At 35.1% G+C, this 18065-nt stretch overlaps 3 protein-coding genes across 5 annotated transcripts; 1 reads left to right on the top strand and 2 right to left on the bottom strand.

Moving 5' to 3' along the window:
• Positions 1–347: 347 nt before the first annotated feature.
• On the bottom strand, positions 348–2133 carry LOC110635746 (ankyrin repeat-containing protein BDA1). Its single transcript, XM_058149088.1, has 3 exons — positions 1659–2133; positions 1333–1562; positions 348–1233 (listed from the first exon to the last, which is right to left on the bottom strand). Exons 1-3 carry the CDS (start codon positions 2047–2049, stop codon positions 430–432), a joined length of 1425 nt encoding a protein of 474 aa, XP_058005071.1. The 5' UTR covers positions 2050–2133; the 3' UTR covers positions 348–429.
• Positions 2134–3695: 1562 nt separating this feature from the next.
• On the top strand, positions 3696–13983 carry LOC110635760 (aminopeptidase M1). Of its 3 annotated transcripts, XM_058149087.1 has the most exons (20): positions 3696–4219; positions 4856–5334; positions 6564–6709; positions 8073–8175; positions 8605–8791; positions 8905–8998; positions 9508–9661; positions 9841–9945; positions 10050–10166; positions 10497–10610; positions 10811–10993; positions 11103–11424; positions 11764–11885; positions 11979–12076; positions 12296–12473; positions 12556–12670; positions 12763–12830; positions 12919–12996; positions 13090–13167; positions 13660–13983. In XM_058149087.1, exons 3-20 carry the CDS (start codon positions 6675–6677, stop codon positions 13843–13845), a joined length of 2337 nt encoding a protein of 778 aa, XP_058005070.1. In that variant the 5' UTR covers positions 3696–4219; positions 4856–5334; positions 6564–6674; the 3' UTR covers positions 13846–13983. The 3 variants fall into 3 exon arrangements, with proteins under 3 accessions (XP_058005070.1, XP_021640891.2, XP_021640890.2); XM_021785199.2 differs by lacking the exons at positions 3696–4219; positions 4856–5334 and adding an exon at positions 5381–6465 and having other exon boundaries at positions 10814–10993; XM_021785198.2 differs by lacking the exons at positions 3696–4219; positions 4856–5334 and adding an exon at positions 5384–6465.
• Positions 13984–14438: 455 nt separating this feature from the next.
• LOC110635761 (uncharacterized) lies at positions 14439–16350 on the bottom strand. The gene has a single exon (XM_021785201.2). The coding sequence runs from the start codon at positions 16195–16197 to the stop codon at positions 14512–14514; it is 1686 nt and encodes a 561-aa protein (XP_021640893.2). The 5' UTR covers positions 16198–16350; the 3' UTR covers positions 14439–14511.
• Positions 16351–18065: the final 1715 nt, after the last annotated feature.

Genomic DNA, 18065 nt, shown 5'->3' with positions numbered 1-18065 from the left:
TTTACAATTATCCAGTATGTTCTTTAAAAATATCTATTAATCACAGAGTTTATGAAAAGATAGTCAATGCTATTTAGTAAAATTTCTCAAGATGATGTTTTTTTTTTTCTCTTCGTAGAAGAAGTAAATTATCTCTCTGACCTGATCTCAAATTTACATTTCAATTATATATATCACTGGATTGTCCTACCAATTAAGTTTGCTTTAATTTATTATTATTATTATTATTATTATTATTATTATTATTATTATTATTATTTTAGTTTTATATAGGCGAGAGGGGAAATTTAAATTTGGAGTTACTCCCAAATTGAGATGCAATTGGTACAATTTTAGAAAATTCCACATGAGAAAACTTAAAAATTAATTGCATATATGTAAGGGAATTATACACATTATGAGAATTATTCAAAGCTGACAGGAATTTGATTAACATAAGTACAATATTAATCTAGAGATGCATCTCCAGATCTTCCGAACCAGCCACATCATGAAGGAAGCAATATGTAACAACACAATTAGGCAAAACGTAGCAAGAATCACGTCGGAAATTGACTTCAAGGATTCCTCTGCGAAAGTCCCCTGTTGATCTCGCTGTTTCATCCTTAAGAGGACCGCGAAGTAATATACTCGTGATATGCAAAGGACAGTGAACCACATGGCAATTACTAGGAAAACTCTTGAAAACTTATTTCCTAAAGGGATTCCACTAAACATCAGCAGAATGATAATAAGGGAAAACATCAAAGAATTGTTGTTATAATACCAGAAACATTTTTCTGACTGCTCAAAGAAACAATTATGATAACTAAAGCTAGGAGCAGCATGATGCGCCGGTGGGGGAGCAGGAGCTAAATTTTTGTATTTATCAAATGGAGGTGGGTTTATCCCAGATTGGAAAGTCATAGATGCTGTTACAGTAGCTGCCACAAGAATATTGCCTCGTGCCTCTTCTAACCGCTTGCCAACGTTCTCGAGGTAGTTATTCCAGAATTTGTACTTTCTGGCGACTAGGCCTCCATTTCGCTGTGCTGTTGATGATGGGAATTCACTAACACTGCGCCCTGTGTTCCTCTGAACACCTGCTTCAGCTTCAAGCAGAATGATCTTTACTTCCAGGCCTTTTGAATCCCTTGGACAGTGCTCTAAAGCATCCAATGCTGTAAATCCATTCCTGTTCAAGGCAGTTACGTTTTCCTTGATGGTCGTCTCCAAAAGCAAGTATTTTGTAATCTGCATATTTAAAAAAAGAACAAGAGTAAGCAGAAAGAATCATTTCTTTTGGGTCTATTTCGCTAGTTTATATAGCTATCAGTGACAGAATCCGCAAACCTGTACTTGTTTGAGAATCGCAGCAAGGTGCAAAATTGTGTTGCCATTGTCATCCGTGGCATTGACAAATTCATCATCTCTTACTGTTTCCACCAACAATTTCAGAGCCTCCAATCGATTATATTTAACGCATAAGTGCAAGATTGTCTCTCCATAATCCAGCTTCTCTCTAATTGACTCAGGGCAAATGCTGACCAATTCCTTTATAATGTCAACTCTTCCTTTCATGGCTGCCAAGTGAAGGGTTAATTATTAAAACAGTGCTCCAAAGTGGGCGCTTCCTATTACATAAGAATGAGTCCCACGATCATATGGTGTATGTACACCGGCTGCACCTAATAATTCCTCTAAGTGAAGTGTGATCCTTCCATCTTGATCACGTGCCCAGCAAGCATCAGGATTCGCAGTTATCAACTCTTTGACAATATCGGTATAGCCCTCTGCAGAAGCCAAGTGAAGAGGCAAGCGACAAAGAGAATCTAACTCGCCGGCTAGTTTGGGCTTTCGACTGAGGAGTGCTCGAGCGAAGTGAAGGTGACCTCGCATGGCTGCAATGTGTAATGGAGTTTCATGGAAGGAAGTAACGACGACCCTATCAAGAATGAGTTCATCTTGTTGAAGCAATGCATCTAAGGCAGGGACATCCCCTCTGAGTGATACTTGATAAAGGATAAGTTGGTCATTTTCGATTGAGGTGTTGAGGTTCTCCGTAGACATCCTATGCTAGGAGGAGGTGGTGGTGGCACGGTGGTGTTCAGAGGGTGTTTGCTTCTTGATGAAATTAAAGACGATGGCACGCTTTAGTTGATGGCTAACATGTATATGTGGTTGGACTTGGCCCAAATTAATTCCAAGATAAATCTATGGTCTAAGTTCGAAGTTACCCACTCGTAAATTTCTGGTCTCCTTGTCGGATATTACCAAGGTCCCATCGCATCGGCGAAAAATTATTCACTACAATTATATGTATTTAACGATATTATTAATATTATTATTATTATCGTTAATTACAGTTAGTTCTATATAAATTAATCTTAATTTTATTTATTATAGATAAAATGATTGTATTGCGGGCTAAATAATTTGGGTAAAACATTTCGTACAAAATGATATAGAAGTTAAAAGTTATTTAAGTCAGTTTAATTATAGTGTTATAATTTATGTAAAGTTACTTTAAATTAAAAAATTGTGCATCAATGGATTGCAAGTAAAAATTTACTGCAATTAGAGATATTTACAAACCTCAATATCTATCATCTTAATTTAATAATTGTATTTAGAAATTAGCATAATACCAACATGTGCGTCTAGAACGGTGCAAGTGAGACATAACTCTTATATTGGTGGAAAAAAAATATGGTTTATATATATAATCTTAATTGTAACCTTAGGCCTGAAAATTATTTAACTCTGTTTAGCTATTACAACTAATATACCCAACCATTTAATTTTGAATAAAATTAACTTAAATCAAATTATTTAATAAATTAAATTAAAATTTTAAAATAAAACAATTTATTTCAAAATTTTTATTTAAATCAAATTTTATTTACATAATAATAATAATAATAACCACTAAAATGTAAAATTTTAAGAGAATTTTAAATGGATTCAATTTTTTAAATTTCTTAAAATTAAATTAAATTATAAATTAAAATTTAAAAATAAAGCGACTCAATTTAAAGATTTGATTACTTGTCTAAAGAATTACGGGTCTCCTTTTGCATAACTTTAAAGTCAAACAGCTGGACTTCGCCCTAACTAATTCCAAGATAAGTCTATGGTCCATGTTCGAAGTTACCCCACTCTTGGAATGAGTTGCCACTTTCCTGTCTCCTTCTTGGATATTTTCCATTAAAAAAAAATAAAAATTATATTTTTTTTAAATGTAAAAATTAAATTAAATACATTTAAACTTCTATAAAAGTTTAAATTAACTTAAATCAAATTACTTAATAAATTAAATTAAAATTTTAAAATAAGACAATTTATTTCAAAATTTTTATTTAAATCAAATGTTATATAATAATAATAAATTACTTAAAATAAATCATAATATGACTCTTACTTTATAATATTTTAACTAAATAAAATATTATATTATTCTAATAATTATTTAAAATATCAATACGTTAAAAAAATATATGTTATATAATGATTAGTTGCACTCAAATGTCAAGCTTGATCATAAGCGAACTTCTCAATCTGCGTAAGTTTAAAGTTTGAATTACTTAGTAATTAAAAATATTTGGAATGATTATTTAAATAATGAAGAAATTATTATTTGATTGGATATTTTCAATTCTTCATTTTCTGATATAAATTAAGAAATAATTGTTGGATCACTCCCTTCTTACTCGACATGAGAACATGTAGACGTGAAAAAAAAAAGGCCAGATCATTTCAAAGAAAGCCTATGGACCCAAGATTATACTCAGCACCAAGATAATCTGAACAAAGAAAATCAGCCCAATCCACTCAACCTAGGAACCCTAGGCATATTGGGAAGACAAAATCATCCAGCAATGCCAACGCCGTCATCCATACCGGCACTAAGCAAGATTACCGGCGGATAGACGTGTGTAAAGAAATCGCAAACCGATCATTAAAGCAAATAGCACATTTGCATCAGCTATTCAGATTGGTGATCCTGTTTCAATTGACAGAGCTGTTTATGCGTTACAAAATTCAAATGGGATTGTTGAGGAGGCTACCGAGGAGGAGCTAATGGATGCAATGGCTCAAGCAGATTCTACCGGGATGTTTATATGTCCACATACAGGGGTGGCATTGACAGCATTGACGAAGCTCAGGAATAGTGGGGTTATAACGTCTAATGATCGGACAGTGGTCGTGAGTACAGCTCATGGGTTAAAATTTACTCAGAGTAAGATTGATTATCACTCTAGTGATATTAAAGACATGGCTTGTAGGTTTGCTAATCCACCTGTGAGTGTTAAGGCGGATTTTGGGTCAGTTATGGATGTTCTGAAGAAGTATTTGTTGAGTAAAGAATCTTAATATTAGATTGATCATTGTAAGTTTTGCTTATGTAGCTCTAGCTCATTGTTATTTCATGCCCACTGGTGTTGTCATTTAAGGATTTTTGGTACTGGATGGTTCTAGATAAGATTTCAATTTCTCTTTTGTTATTGTTTTTAGAGGAGAAACCATATGGTCAAGTAGTCATTTTTGGACGGAGTCCTCATCATTTGGATTTAATGAAATTTTTGTTGAGCTTTCTTCCTGAAGCATTTATTACTGTATCTCACGTTTATCTTTTGTTGTATGCATGATTTCATTACTGAAAATGTATTCATTACGAGGAAAATGAGTTTTTCGGTTTAGAAAAGGGCATGCATCAGGGAATCGATGAGCATATTTATTAGAAGCTGAATGTTGAAATGATAATCAGAAGTTGTTCACCTATGAAACTTGATTATAAAATGACTATTTCTAGATCTCATGCTTTTTCCCAATTTCTCCAGCTTGGGCTGGATTCTATAAAGGTGCTTACATGCAGGCTTGTAAAGGTTGCATTTTGCATCGATACTGTTGATTGAGGAACATTGGTTGAGGCGGGTTGGACAGCGGAGTCGGTGAAGTCTCGTAATGCTCTGCATGGACAGAACAGAGTATTCTTGGGTATCATTCCACAGAACAGCGTGTGTTAAGGCATATTTTGAATTGATTTATGCAGACTAATATTGGAGTTTATGTTACAGCGAGTATCTAATGCAATCTGGGGATTTTCCAGTCCCCTCAATTATTGGCTTCTCATCGCAATTGGCTTCATCATAAAATACCGTCTCTGAATGAGAAGCCATTAGCTCTTCTCACAATTGCTCATATCTGTGGCAAGCCTTTCACGTCTTTCAACTGTTATTGATGTTTCTCCACTTTCTCTGTCATTGATTAGCATTGGCAAAACCTATAAATCCATCAAATCATTCCTGGTTTGATCCAAACCACAATTCCCCTGCCAAAGTTGGTGGCAAACAGGTTTCTCTCTACCTTGGAATTCAAATAATTTTGCTTAATATTATTTCCTACCTGCTTGATCAAAGTTTCAGAAGGAAGACCAAATCAAGAGAACAAAATCAACCAAAATCTTAAATTAAAATTTTTGTTTCAAGATTAAGAAAACTATCATCCCTAACCAAAAAAAAAAAAAAAGGGTTTTTCTCCTCTTGCTACACCCCCCAAGCCACTTCTCCCTCTCTCTCTTTTACACAACCACAGCCCGTTGATCTCTCACACAGCCAGCCCTCCACCTTCCCAAGGGAGAATCTCTATTCGGGTGCACTTGGTGAGCTAAAGAACCGCCAAGAGAATGAGAGAGATGGGCCTCTCAAAGCCATTGTTCTATCTTTTCTGTCCTGCTTAACGCCACTGGAGGTGGTTGGAAATGGCATGTGGGTGTCCATCATCGACGTGAAAATGGGTGCCTCATGAGAACAGACTTTTCATGGGTATCTGTCTCTACATATTTGTGACGAAGAAATGCAAAAAGCAATAGTCAATCCATCTCTACGCTCTACTTCAATTTTCTTTTTGAAGATAAGAATTAAGAAATCAACAAGTGTTTGTCAATAATCGTTTAGGCAAAGCAGAAAATCTTGAAAGCAACCTTCCAAACCATTCTTAAGGTTCTCAAGGCCAACTGCTTCAACGAGACAGAAAATGATTGTCTTGATAGTGAAAAAAGAGGGGATAAGTATTGAGGGGCAAAAATGTAGAAACAAATCATTTGTCCAACTGGGCACATTTTTTCCACTTAAACCATTATAGGAAAATGACAAGTTTCTGTAATAATGGAGATGTTAAAGCTACCCTTCCTAAATATCTCAAAAGTCAATCCCCCTATAGCTTCACTGAGTGTCATAGAAGAGGAGAAGAGGAGAGAGCATGGAGCAGAAACAGAACATGGAACAATTCAAGGGCCAAACAGGATTACCAAAATTTGCCGTCCCTCAACGTTATGATCTTCACCTCAAACCAGACCTCTCTCTGTGCAGTTTTTCTGGTACCATCAATATTAACCTTAGCATCACTGAGCCCACTAGATTTATTGTATTAAATGCCTTGGAGCTCAATATCCATGAAGTCTTGTTCACCAACTCTCACAACCAAGTACATATCATTCTTTAGCCTTGATTATAGTGTCTAATGATTTCATTTGGACTAACATAAAGAGATGCTGGTTGACTTTTTGGCTCTTGATGTTGCAGAAATATTATCCAAATGATTTTATTTTGGATTGCGATGATGAGATACTTGTGTTGGTCTTCCATGAAATTCTTGATGTTGGTGATGGAGTGCTGGAGATCAAGTTTTCTGGGATGCTTAATGAGCACTTGAGGGGCTTCTATAAATGGTAAGAGTCAATTTCTTTGTCATTTCACAGGCTATGTTGGTTCAGATAGAAATGATCACCATTCAACTTTTATTAGACTAAAATATATAGATAAATGAATTTATCTGCGAAGTGGTTTTTACCAATTAATGGGTAAAACTTTAGAATAGCTTTGAGTATTTACTGAAAGCTATCAAGAAGGAAAAGAAATCAAATTTTTGAACTTAGAGGCCTCATCATTAAGAAAGAACTGCTCTTTGAGCTGAAATAAAACAATTATTTAGCCTCTGGACCTGAATTTGCAAGATTGCAAAGAAATCCGCGGAAATCATAAGATCTCAGTTGTGATTCTTAACTTTATATCTTTCCTGCCAATAGCAGACTCCTAGGCTATGCAATATGGGAAATACTTAAACAAAGAATTTTTTTTTCTTTGGGGGTATCTATTAGGTACATACAAGTATTGAAAGATATGTATGAAGGAGCAACTACTATTGTGCGCACAGTGGGAGGGGACACAAGAGATTTTCCGATCTCAATTGGATTACACCAAGGATCAGCCATAAGCTCTTACCTTTTTACATTAGTTTTAGAACTTTGGAGAAGTACTCTAGAGTCAAAGGGTTTTAAGTTAAGTAGAACGAAGACAGAATACATGCATTGCAAGTTCAGTGAAGGCCAAACTGGTGATAGGGAAGAAGTTAGTTTGAATGGAGTGGTACTGTTCCTAAGTAATCACTTTAAATATCTAGGCTCAGTCCTTCAAGTAGATGGGGGATGTGAGGAGGATGTTAGTCGTAGGATTAAAGCTGGATGGTTGAAGTGGAGATGTGCCACGGGAGTTTTATGTGATCGTAAGATTCCCAATAAATTAAAAGAAAAATTTTACCGTACAGCCATACGACCGGCTATGTTATATGGTAGTGAGTGTTGGGCACTGAAAGAGTCGTATGCATCTAAGTTAAGAGTTGCAGAGATGAGAATGTTAAGGTGGATGAGTGGCCATACTAGACTAGATAAAGTCCGTAATGAAAGTATTAGAGAAAAGGTAGGAGTGGTGCCAATTGAAGATAAGTTGAGAGAAGGGAGATTAAGGTGGTTTGGTCATGTGAAGCGTAGACATACGGAGGCTCCAGTTAGACAAGTAGAGCACATTAGGTTAGAGGATAGAAAGAAAAAAAGGGGTAGACCTAAATTGACTTGGAGGAGAGTAGTACAACATGACTTAGAAGTATTACACATTTCTGAGGATTTAACCCAAAATCGTTTAGAGTGGAAAAAGCGAATCCATATAGCCGACCCCAAATTTTTGGGATAAAGGCTTAGTTGAGTTGAGTTGAGTTGGGGTATTTTGATATCATGAATTGATATTTTATTTCACCAGTACTTATGTGGATGGTGAAGAGAAAAAGAATATGGCAGTTACTCAGTTTGAAGCAGTGGATGCAAGGAGGTGTTTTCCATGCTGGGATGAACCTGCTCTTAAGGTACTTATTAAACCAATGATATCTTTTTGTAACTCAAAACGATGACCCTTGTTTTTGTCTCATGTAACATATGCATCACTAACACATGATAATTCTTTCATTAATGACATTTGTATGCGCCTGTGCAAGTGTAGAGGTATGGAGAAATAGCCTCATTAGAGCACAGCACAAGCATGCAAAGGAAAATACTAAAGAAAACAATTTGATGATTTCAATTCATTTCATTCTGATGCAGAAGATATAAGCAACCTGATGATCTTTTTTCCAATATATAGGAAATAATGTTGTGGAATTTTTCACTTCCATGCAAAAAATGTGGTTTATGCTTTACTGATAATAAAGTAGAAATCATTTTCCACGCAATGCAACAGCATTTTGTTTTTCTGTTTCTACATCAAACTGAATGACTTTACTACTCTTTCTTGACAGGCAACCTTCAAAATAACAATAGATGTGCCACTAGAGTTGACAGCATTGTCCAATATGCCAATTATTGATGAAAAGCATGATGGGAATGTTAAGACTGTTTATTTTGAGGAATCTCCTCTAATGTCAACTTATTTGGTGGCTGTTGTCATAGGTTTATTTGATCATATTGAAGATACAACATCTGATGGTATGCGTGTAATGAGGCTGTATTACTTTATATCGTTAAATATTCTTCTTCTTCTTATATTTGAAAGTGCTAGGAATCTCATTGCTGTAAATGTTTTTAAATTGCTAACGCAGGAGTTAAAGTTCGTGTATACTGTCCTGTGGGTAAGAGTGATAAAGGGAAATATGCTTTAAGCATTGCTGTTAAGGCACTTGACCTATATACTGAGTAAGTAATTTAATTTCTGTTTCTGATCATGGTAATTCTAAGTCATTCTGTTGGTTGAATGAACCAATCAACACAAATTAGATTATCATCATTTCGTTCTATCAAAAAGAAAATTATTAATAGGAAATGAAATGAATGATCAGGATTGAGTTCAGTATTTGTTTATCCTCAAGGAAAAATGAAATTAACACTAGTTTTTCCATTATCACCCTATGATGAACAAAATAACTTCTTCTAAAAACTGGCATATGATCCAAAATGGAAAAAAAAAAAATCTTCTGTCTGAAGGTCCTGAACCACTTGAACTTCATCCTTACTCCCTCCCTTCAGATATATCCCCTTATAACAGAAAAAGAATTACGTTGTATGCCTGTCAGTGTTGCCTAGCATCAAAGAAGGCAACTAGAATATACGGCCTTTAAGGTGCTAATGGAGTAGATAAAATAGTTAGTTTTAGACAGAATACACGCTTTTTTAATTGATATGCTAACTTGTTTCTGGACTTTTAGGTACTTCTCAATGCCTTACCCACTTCCTAAACTGGATATGGTTGCTGTCCCTGAATTTGCTGGTGGAGCTATGGAGAACTATGGTCTAATAATATACCGTGAAATTGATTTACTCCATGATGATTTGCAGTCTACAGCATATAGAAAGCAGAGAGTAAGTAATGTATTTAATGCAATTGTACCTTCATTATTATTTAGTTTCCCATTATCATTTACAACAAATGCGGGGAAGAATGTGTTTACATTTAGTCTTTTACTTCTTCCTTTTTGTTTCAACTCAGAAAGGCCAAGTAATTTCTAGTATAAAAAAAAAATTATTTTCTTGTTTTGTAGCTGACAATTGTTGTGCTGCATGAAGTGGCCCATCAATGGTTTGGCAATCTGGTAACAATGGAATGGTGGACTCATTTATGGCTCAATGAGGGTTTTGCGACATGGGTAACTTTGAGTTCTCTAAGTATCTATTCTATCTACCATTTGGTGTTCATTGCATTGAATACAATTTTGTACTCTTCAAGACCAAACTCGATTTTATTTTTCAGATTAGTTACATGGCAACAGATAAGTTGTTTCCTGAGTGGAAAATATGGACTCAGTTTCTTCAACTTACTTCCAGTGGCTTAGGTATGGATGCCTTAGAAGGATCGCATCCAATTGAGGTAAGGGATGGTCAGTGGTCGTGTTTTACTCTGAATTTTTGCTTGTGATCTGGGTATGAAATTAATTGTGTAATATAGCTTGTTTTAATGTTTATGAACTGCCTCCAACAAGTGCCTATTGTTTGGACTGCGACTTTTCAAAAACTATACAAGATGTAAAGATTGATATCTATACATCTGTGTGTTCCCTTCTTTGCTTTAGCTTGAGCAGAATATTTCCGCCGTAGAAATGGAACCTCTTTATTTATGGTATCCAATTGGCGGCATTTTGTCTTCTGTATAAATATGATGTGTTGGCATGTTATGTTCTTTACAAGCCATACTTTTCAGGTAGAGATAGAACATGCTCGTTCAGTGGATGAAATCTTTGATGCTGTCAGCTATAAGAAGGGATCTGCTATCATCCGTATGTTGCAGGGCTATCTTGGGGATGACATGATCCAGGTGAGAAAATTCAAATTATGCATTACAGATTGAAATTGTTTTCTACAAACAAGGGTAGAGTACAGTTTGTTCCAGGGTGCAATGGCAGAATGAAGTACAAAACAATTAATTACACTAGCTGAATTTAGTGATTTCATTCTTAATTAGAACATAACATTGTGAATCTATGTCTTTAACAATTTGACCTCATTTCAAACCAGAAGTCCTTGAGTTCGTACATGAAAAAATATGCCTGGGGAAATGCAAGAACAGAAGATTTATGGAACATTATTTCAGAAGAATCTGGTGTTCAAGTAAGCTCAATGATGGATAGTTGGACAAAGCAAAAAGGATATCCAGTCATCTCTGTGAAATATGAAGATGGTTTTTTGGAATTTGAACAGGTAAATTTGGTTAATAAGCAAACATGCAGTTGTTATTTTTCTTTGTTTTTCAGTCAATATCATTTTGGGAATTAGAGCGAGCAAATCTGATACCGTTCGCGTCTTGCAGTCGCAATTCCTCACATCTGGTTTGCATGGTAAAGGAAGATGGATTGTTCCAATAACCATGCTCCTTGGATCTTACAACAGAGGCAAGAATTTCCTGTTGCAGTTAAAAGCTGAAAGGGTGGACACATCTGATCTAATTTCATATTCTGATGGCAAGTCAAGCTCATTAAATGAAAACAATAGAGAGAAATTTGACAAACTTATATGGATCAAAATAAACATAGAGCAGAGTGGCTTCTATAGAGTAAAGTATGACGAAGAACTTTCAGCAAGGCTGAGGAAAGCAGTAGAGCACGATAGCTTGTCAGCAGCTGATAAATTAGGTACATAGTAATTGCTGAATTTAACTTCGCTTAAAAGATGATGGTGCCAAGTTAGAATTTTTCCCGTCACTTAACAATGTTTTCAGAAGGAAAGCATCCACTCCAGTTCAGATGTAGAACTGGTGATCTTGAAATTGTATCTTTTCACTTCCTCAGAAATACGCATGAATAAGTCTTCTTTTCCCGGCTAGCAAAGACAGTCTACGGAACTGCATTTATTGGAAAGAACACTAGGCATACCTCTTAGCAAGTATATTATGTGGATTTTTCTCTGCCTTCCTGACATTATAGGAACTCAAAACCCATAGCAATATATTTCCTTTTGTTGTTTTTTTTCAGGCATTTTGGATGATACATGTGCTCTTTGCGAGGCTTCTGAAATATCATTATCATCTTTGCTTTCCTTGATGGATGTATACAGAAAAGAACTTGATTACATTGTGGTGTCAAAACTCATTGATGTAAGTGTATATTTTTAATTTTTTTTTCAATAATAAATAGTTTTTCATTCAATGCTTGCAGCATGATAATCATTCTAGTAACCTATCAAACAGGTCTGTTACAAGATTGTGGAGATCTTTGTAGATGCCTTCCCAGATTCAGTGAATGAGCTCAAAGCATTTTTCATTAATCTCCTCCTATTTTCTGCTGAGTAAGTACAACTATAGTATGCGTACTTGGTGCACTGAGCAAAAATGTTCATTTACTAAAGAATTGCTTTGCTTTTCAAAAACAGTATATTCCTACCTGTCAACCTTTTTTAGCGTTCTTGAAATCATGACCGTGATAACTTTCCTTTTTTAATTGAACTGAATAATATGCCAATTCTTCTGTGGCATTCCAAGTCATGTTAGCTTCTTTTTATGTCCAGAAAATTAGGCTGGGAGCCAAAAGCCGAAGAGAGCCATTTAGATGCTTTATTAAGGGGAGAAATCTATATTGCCCTGGCTACTTTTGGACATGATAAAATGCACAATGAAGCATTGCGGCGATTTCAGACACTGTTAAATGATAGAAACACTCCATTTCTTTCAGTTGGCACAAGGAAGGTAAACATTACATTAAGGTTCTGATTATTTTTTTGTTCTTCTGTTGACCTTTACGACAAACAAATGTCTTGTTTTGCTGCAGGCTGCATACATTGCTGTGATGAGGAATGCTAGCTCCACAAACAAGAGTGGCTTTGAGTACTTGTTGAAGATTTATAGAGAAGCTGATACAGTGCAAGAGAAGGAGCAGATTTTGAGTAATATTTAACATCATTCAAGCTAAAACAAAGTGTTCATTTATAGGAAAAATATTAGAAATAATTTATGTTATATGTTTAACCTGTGACAGGTTGTATAGCATCTTGTCCAGACCCAGAAATAGTGCTAGAGGCTTTAAACTTTATGGTCTCTGATGAGGTATCCAACCCTGCTGATCAAAGTTTGGTAATACCCTTACTCTTCTTGACAATTATATGGTTACATAGTTTTTCTCAATATCATTCAGGTTCGAGATCAGGACATTATCTATGGACTTACTGGCATAAGTTTGGAGGGCCGTGAAATAGCTTGGAGATGGTTGAAGGTATTGAGAAAATAATGGAAACTCAAGAGAGCATTGATTACAAAGCTTATTACCTTTTAATGAGGTATGATATAAGTTTGGTCCCTAATGCAGGAGAACTGGGACAAAATCTTGAGGAAATATGGTGCTGCGTTACTAATCACCCATTTCATTAGAGATATTATCTCACCAGTAAGTAATTCTTCCTACACATGATGTGTGCCTACTGCCAGTGCCTGGAACATCTGTAAAACCAGTTTTTGATGGCCACATGTATGCTTAGAAACCAGATCAAAAGCATGTTTCTTAAAAGAGAACTCTTTGCATATACAAAAGCATATCTGCTTTTGCAGAGTCTCTGAATATTCATCCCTCGTCAACAAGTTGTGGATCAAATTCTCTAGCTTCATCAAGAATAGAAGAGAACAAACTTCAATAATAGACAATTAACATATAAACAAGGAGGATTAAGAATTTAAGATAACTGTATAATATTTTTGCTTCTCAAGGCATCTTTCTCCGACATAATTACCACATTGACGAGTTGGGTATATATACAAGCTTTTCTTTAGAGAAATTCCATCCCTAAGAAATGAAAAAAAGCATCTTCAGCAGTTCTGTTAACTTGTTAACCTGATATTTTGTTTTTAGCTTGCTACTGATATGATTAACTTAATGTGGCAGTTCTGCAGCAATGAAAAAGCTGATGAAGTGGAAGAATTTTTTGCCACTCGTGCGAATCCTTCCATTGCTATGAATTTGAAGCAAAGCATAGAGAAAGTGAGAATCAAGGCAAGATGGATTGCAAGCATAAAGCAAGAAAATTCCCTTCAGGAACTAGTCAAAAAACTAGCCTGCAAAGCCTGTTAGAGTCTCCTACACTATTAAAAATACCACTAGTTTATGAAGTTGTCCATGTTAACAACAATTCCTTTTTTTTTTTTAGTCTGATTTCGACTAAAACTTAAACTCAGATGTCAAATAATTTATTTATACATTCCATACCTACTCTCATGTCCAAAGCGCAAATTATGCACAAAATTACATCCAGAGTATAATTGTCATTTTCATCAACAAACATCACAATCACACCTTGAACACTAAATACAAATTTAAACCTTTCCGCCATCCTCTAACCCCACAACAGAATATTTAAAAAAAAAAAAAAAAAAAACCCACAATAGAATAAAAATAAATGCACTTGGAATACTCTATGAACAAATTTTATCCAAAAATAAGGGGGAAAAAAAATCAAATTCATATTTAGTTTTCATAAACTCCCCTTAATTCTTTATCTATAGTTTAATTTCATCTTTGCCAAATTAATTCAAATCAATATATTCCATTTTTTTCAATAATTTTTATTAAAATTTGATTTCAAAGCCTCCTGAAACGCTTCTAATCAACATAAACCTAATAATTAGCTCTGATGTCAAGGGTGTTGTTTGAGCTAAAGGCTGATATTCTGCTATTTAAATTATATTCTCACAAAAAAGAAGAATAGATAAATTTCTTTTTTCTAAAAAAAAAAAAATTCTAGCTTGGGCCTTCTCCTTCAACTATGTCAAGGCCTAGGCCAAGATTTGACCTCCCTTTCACAGAATTGATCTTTTCCAACTTCAGACCAGCTCTGAACCTTGCAATGAAGTTCTCAGCCTTTGTGTTCACGTCAGGACTTGGACAGAAAATTGCCAACGTTGAATCGCCACCGCCATCCTTTCTAGCCATTGGTCTCGAGTCCTTATCTGATGGGTCTTCACTGTCCGAATCCGGTGACCCACTACGCGAACTGTTAAGGCTTGCCACTCTAACATAGTCGCCATCGCGCACAAACTTCCATGATGTCATTTTGAAAGGCGGTGGCGGAGGAGGCGGGATTGGAATCAAGGGTGATACATTGCCGCTTTCTACATTCTCTTCTACTCTGCTGGAACTACCTGTCTTAGCCGCTTTGGGAGCTTGATGGGCCGTGACCGCTGCTACTTGGGCAGTGGTGGTTCTTGATGCACGCGACTCTATTAATGGTGTGACGTTTTGAGATACGATTTTTAATACGCTGCGAGAGGATGAAGTAACTGATGGAGGTGGCAGAGGTGGAGGTGGAGGAACTGAATGGACTTTCTTGGACTTTCCTTTCTTGGAAGAGAAAAGTTTTTGGAAGAAATGGGGTGGAGGTGGCGGCGGCGGAGGTGGGGATGGTGATGGTATGAAAAGTGAAGATGAAGGTTGAGGGTCCAATAAGCTCTCAAGATTTTCAACACTTTTTTCTCCCCGCTTCTTTTTGTTTCTTCTCAGTGAAGTCAAGAAATCTTTACCTCTCCTTTTCTCATTCTCGCTGAAAACTGGTGGTGGTGAGGGTGCAGGCGAAGTCGTTGCTGAAGAAGTTCGTGGTACATAGAATTTCTCAACTTCCAAATCCTTCTCTTCTTTTCTCTTTTCATGCACAAGATCTTGATATGTTCTCTTCACCTTCCTTCTCACAGCCCTAGGTGGTGGCAGTTGAGGAGAAAGTGGTGGCGCTGGGGGTGAAGGAGGTTGAGGAGGAGGAAACGGAGGCGGTGGTGGTGGTGGTATGCACACAACTTCCTTTACAGAAGTATCAACAGCTACATCCTTAGTAGCAACATCTTCTTCCTGTTCTTGCTGGTGCTGCTGGTGCTGCTGCTGCTGTTGCTGTGGACGATGAGCATCCGATGGGCTTGAAACCCTGTAGCTATTAAGATGGGTATCATCATAAAATCGCCAGCGTTTGTCGTTGGTCAGCCATAAGGATTCTTGTCGTAGATCTGGATAAGAACTGAAACTCCTCAATCTGTTCAAGGAACTATAGGCCGGCCGATCTTGATACTGATCATACCATCTATTTGCAGGAGTTGATGGATATGATCTTTGCACATCTTTTTGTACATTTGATAAGCGGCGATAGCTTGTATTATCAGAATTGCTATTATTATTGTTATTATTTCTACCAAGAAATCCACAGACTATAGCAAACAGGACAAGAACAAAATTAAGGTAGTCCCCGCTTTTCTTGATCAAGTGTGGTCTGAAAATCTGGGAAGTGAAAGAAACGACTGAAGGGACAATAATGAAAACAAAAACAAAAACTATTACTAGTAAGATTATGAGAAGGACACCGGAGTTGTGGAAGATAAAGGAGGCTTGGCTGCGTCGATCAGTGTTTTGAAGCCAGAAGGGTGGCAAGTCTTCCTCGTCTTCCATTATTTTTGAGGTTTTGGTCTTTGCGTTTTGAGTTTTTGATAGACAGGAAGTGGAGAGCTTTTTGAAGACACTTCAGGTTTGCTTTTTGATTTAAGCCTTTTCAGATGTTTGCTTGGTACAAGGATATGCTTTTGTATGCTTTGCTTGCTCTTTATATGTGTGTGTGTGTATATATATATATATATATATATATATATATATATATATATATATATATATATATATACAAGGGTCAACTACAGACTCTATCATATTTCAAATGATATTTAAAAAAAATGTCTCATTTTATTTTTTTTCAAAAATTAAAAAAATATTAATTATTTTTTTTTAATTTTATGTTTATCTATTGTTACTCCTAATACATCTATCTCTTTTTTTATCAATTTTCTCTATCTTAATTAAAGACAAAAATATTTTAGTTGATTATTATTTTATTTTATAAAAAATGAGATTATTTAATATTTTTTTAATTTTTATATAAAAATTTTAAAAATATATTTAAAATAGAACAGAATGACTGATGAATTTTGAAATTAGGAAGAATCCATTTTTTAATAATGAATAATTCACAAAAAAATAACAAAGATTTTTTACTCTAATTGTAAAAAAAAAAAAAAGATGTTATTAGTAATTAATTATATGATTAATGGGGAGAATCCTATGAAGAGGACTAACAAGACCAACAATGATGGGTGGAATTGCTCTGACACTACCTCATTGAAATACCTCTCAAAATTCATGATAATTGAGGAGTTGATCACATGGAGAGTAACCAAACACGCCATAAATAATTAATAATTATTTTCAAACTAATTCAAGAATCTCATGATTCTACCTTTTTGTGTCTCCACCTTACAAACATAAATAAAATATATTATATATATATTTATTTTAATAATAAATCATAAATAATGTGTAATTAAATGGTATTGAAATTATTTATAAGATTGTGAAAAATTATATGTAAATTAATTCTTTTTAATTAATATTTTATACCGTCAATAATGTTTGAGTGACGGTCTTATACAAAGCTTGATGCCAGATGATGACAAGCAAAGAACAGAAAGGCTTCTCGATTTGTTTCAAGTCTTAATCAGAATTCAGAGCTTTTTATTTTTCTCTTTTTTCCTTTCTTGAATTTTATATTCTTTACCCCTAAAAATTGAAAACCAAAATTAGAAACAAGCAGCTGTTTCTTGCTTTTGGAGCACGCATTCATCTCCTTTGCACATACTTCACAATGTTATTCATAATCATATGCCATTTCTTGATGGGATAGAAAATGAGAAAGAGCTGGTTTTGGTTTCGCAGCTTACAAGAAAACCTCCCGCGTTTTGTTGCTGAATCTTTTCTTGCAAGGCTTAGTTTTGGGGTTTTTCTGTTTGAAACTTTTACAGATGGCACACAGATTATGGCCAACTATTTCACATTTTCATTCTTTCCCTGGAATAAATAATAAGATTAGAAAGAGCAGTTTTATTGATAAATAATTAGAATTCTACTCTTAATTGAAGAGCCCAGTGATAAACATTTTCTTTTCCTAATGAAAAAAGCTTTCTCGTCTGCAAGAAAATGGAAGATAAAGAAATTATTAGATCATGAATACTAGTTTCACAATTTGGCTGGTTTATCAGAGGAAGTCCAATATTTTATTCTAGCTTACTTGACAAAACGTCAAGATCAGTCTCACCACTTAACAGGAAGTTTCTCCAAGTTTTCATGTAAAACTTTTTTCTCCTTGCCAGACTTCAACTTCCTAGGCATATTGATTTCACAACACATCATACAGCAGATACAGAGCTCAGAGTTCAATTCCCTATGCATATTGATTTCGTAAGACATCCTGTAATGTTAATACCATGCATTTC

Source organism: Hevea brasiliensis, chromosome 6, assembly GCF_030052815.1.
Source record: "Hevea brasiliensis isolate MT/VB/25A 57/8 chromosome 6, ASM3005281v1, whole genome shotgun sequence".
Lineage (NCBI taxonomy): Eukaryota > Viridiplantae > Streptophyta > Magnoliopsida > Malpighiales > Euphorbiaceae > Hevea > Hevea brasiliensis.
The sequence above is the reverse complement of the archived record's forward strand: the minus strand, read 5'-3'. Positions and strand labels throughout refer to the sequence as shown.

Excerpts from the sequence above, each read along its gene's own strand:
- LOC110635761 (XM_021785201.2), bottom strand. The coding sequence starts at position 16,197 with ATGGAAGACGAGGAAGACTTGCCACCCTTCTGGCTTCAAAACACTGAT.
- LOC110635760 (XM_021785198.2), top strand. The coding sequence starts at position 6,241 with ATGGAGCAGAAACAGAACATGGAACAATTCAAGGGCCAAACAGGATTA. Across the intron at positions 6,466-6,563 it reads TCACCAACTCTCACAACCAA|AAATATTATCCAAATGATTT; the intron begins GTACATATCATT and ends TTGATGTTGCAG. Across the intron at positions 10,994-11,102 it reads GTTTTTTGGAATTTGAACAG|TCGCAATTCCTCACATCTGG; the intron begins GTAAATTTGGTT and ends CGCGTCTTGCAG.
- LOC110635746 (XM_058149088.1), bottom strand. The coding sequence starts at position 2,049 with ATGTCTACGGAGAACCTCAACACCTCAATCGAAAATGACCAACTTATC. Across the intron at positions 1,563-1,658 it reads GGAATTATTAGGTGCAGCCG|CCATGAAAGGAAGAGTTGAC; the intron begins GTGTACATACAC and ends TTCACTTGGCAG. Across the intron at positions 1,234-1,332 it reads CGATTCTCAAACAAGTACAG|ATTACAAAATACTTGCTTTT; the intron begins GTTTGCGGATTC and ends TTAAATATGCAG.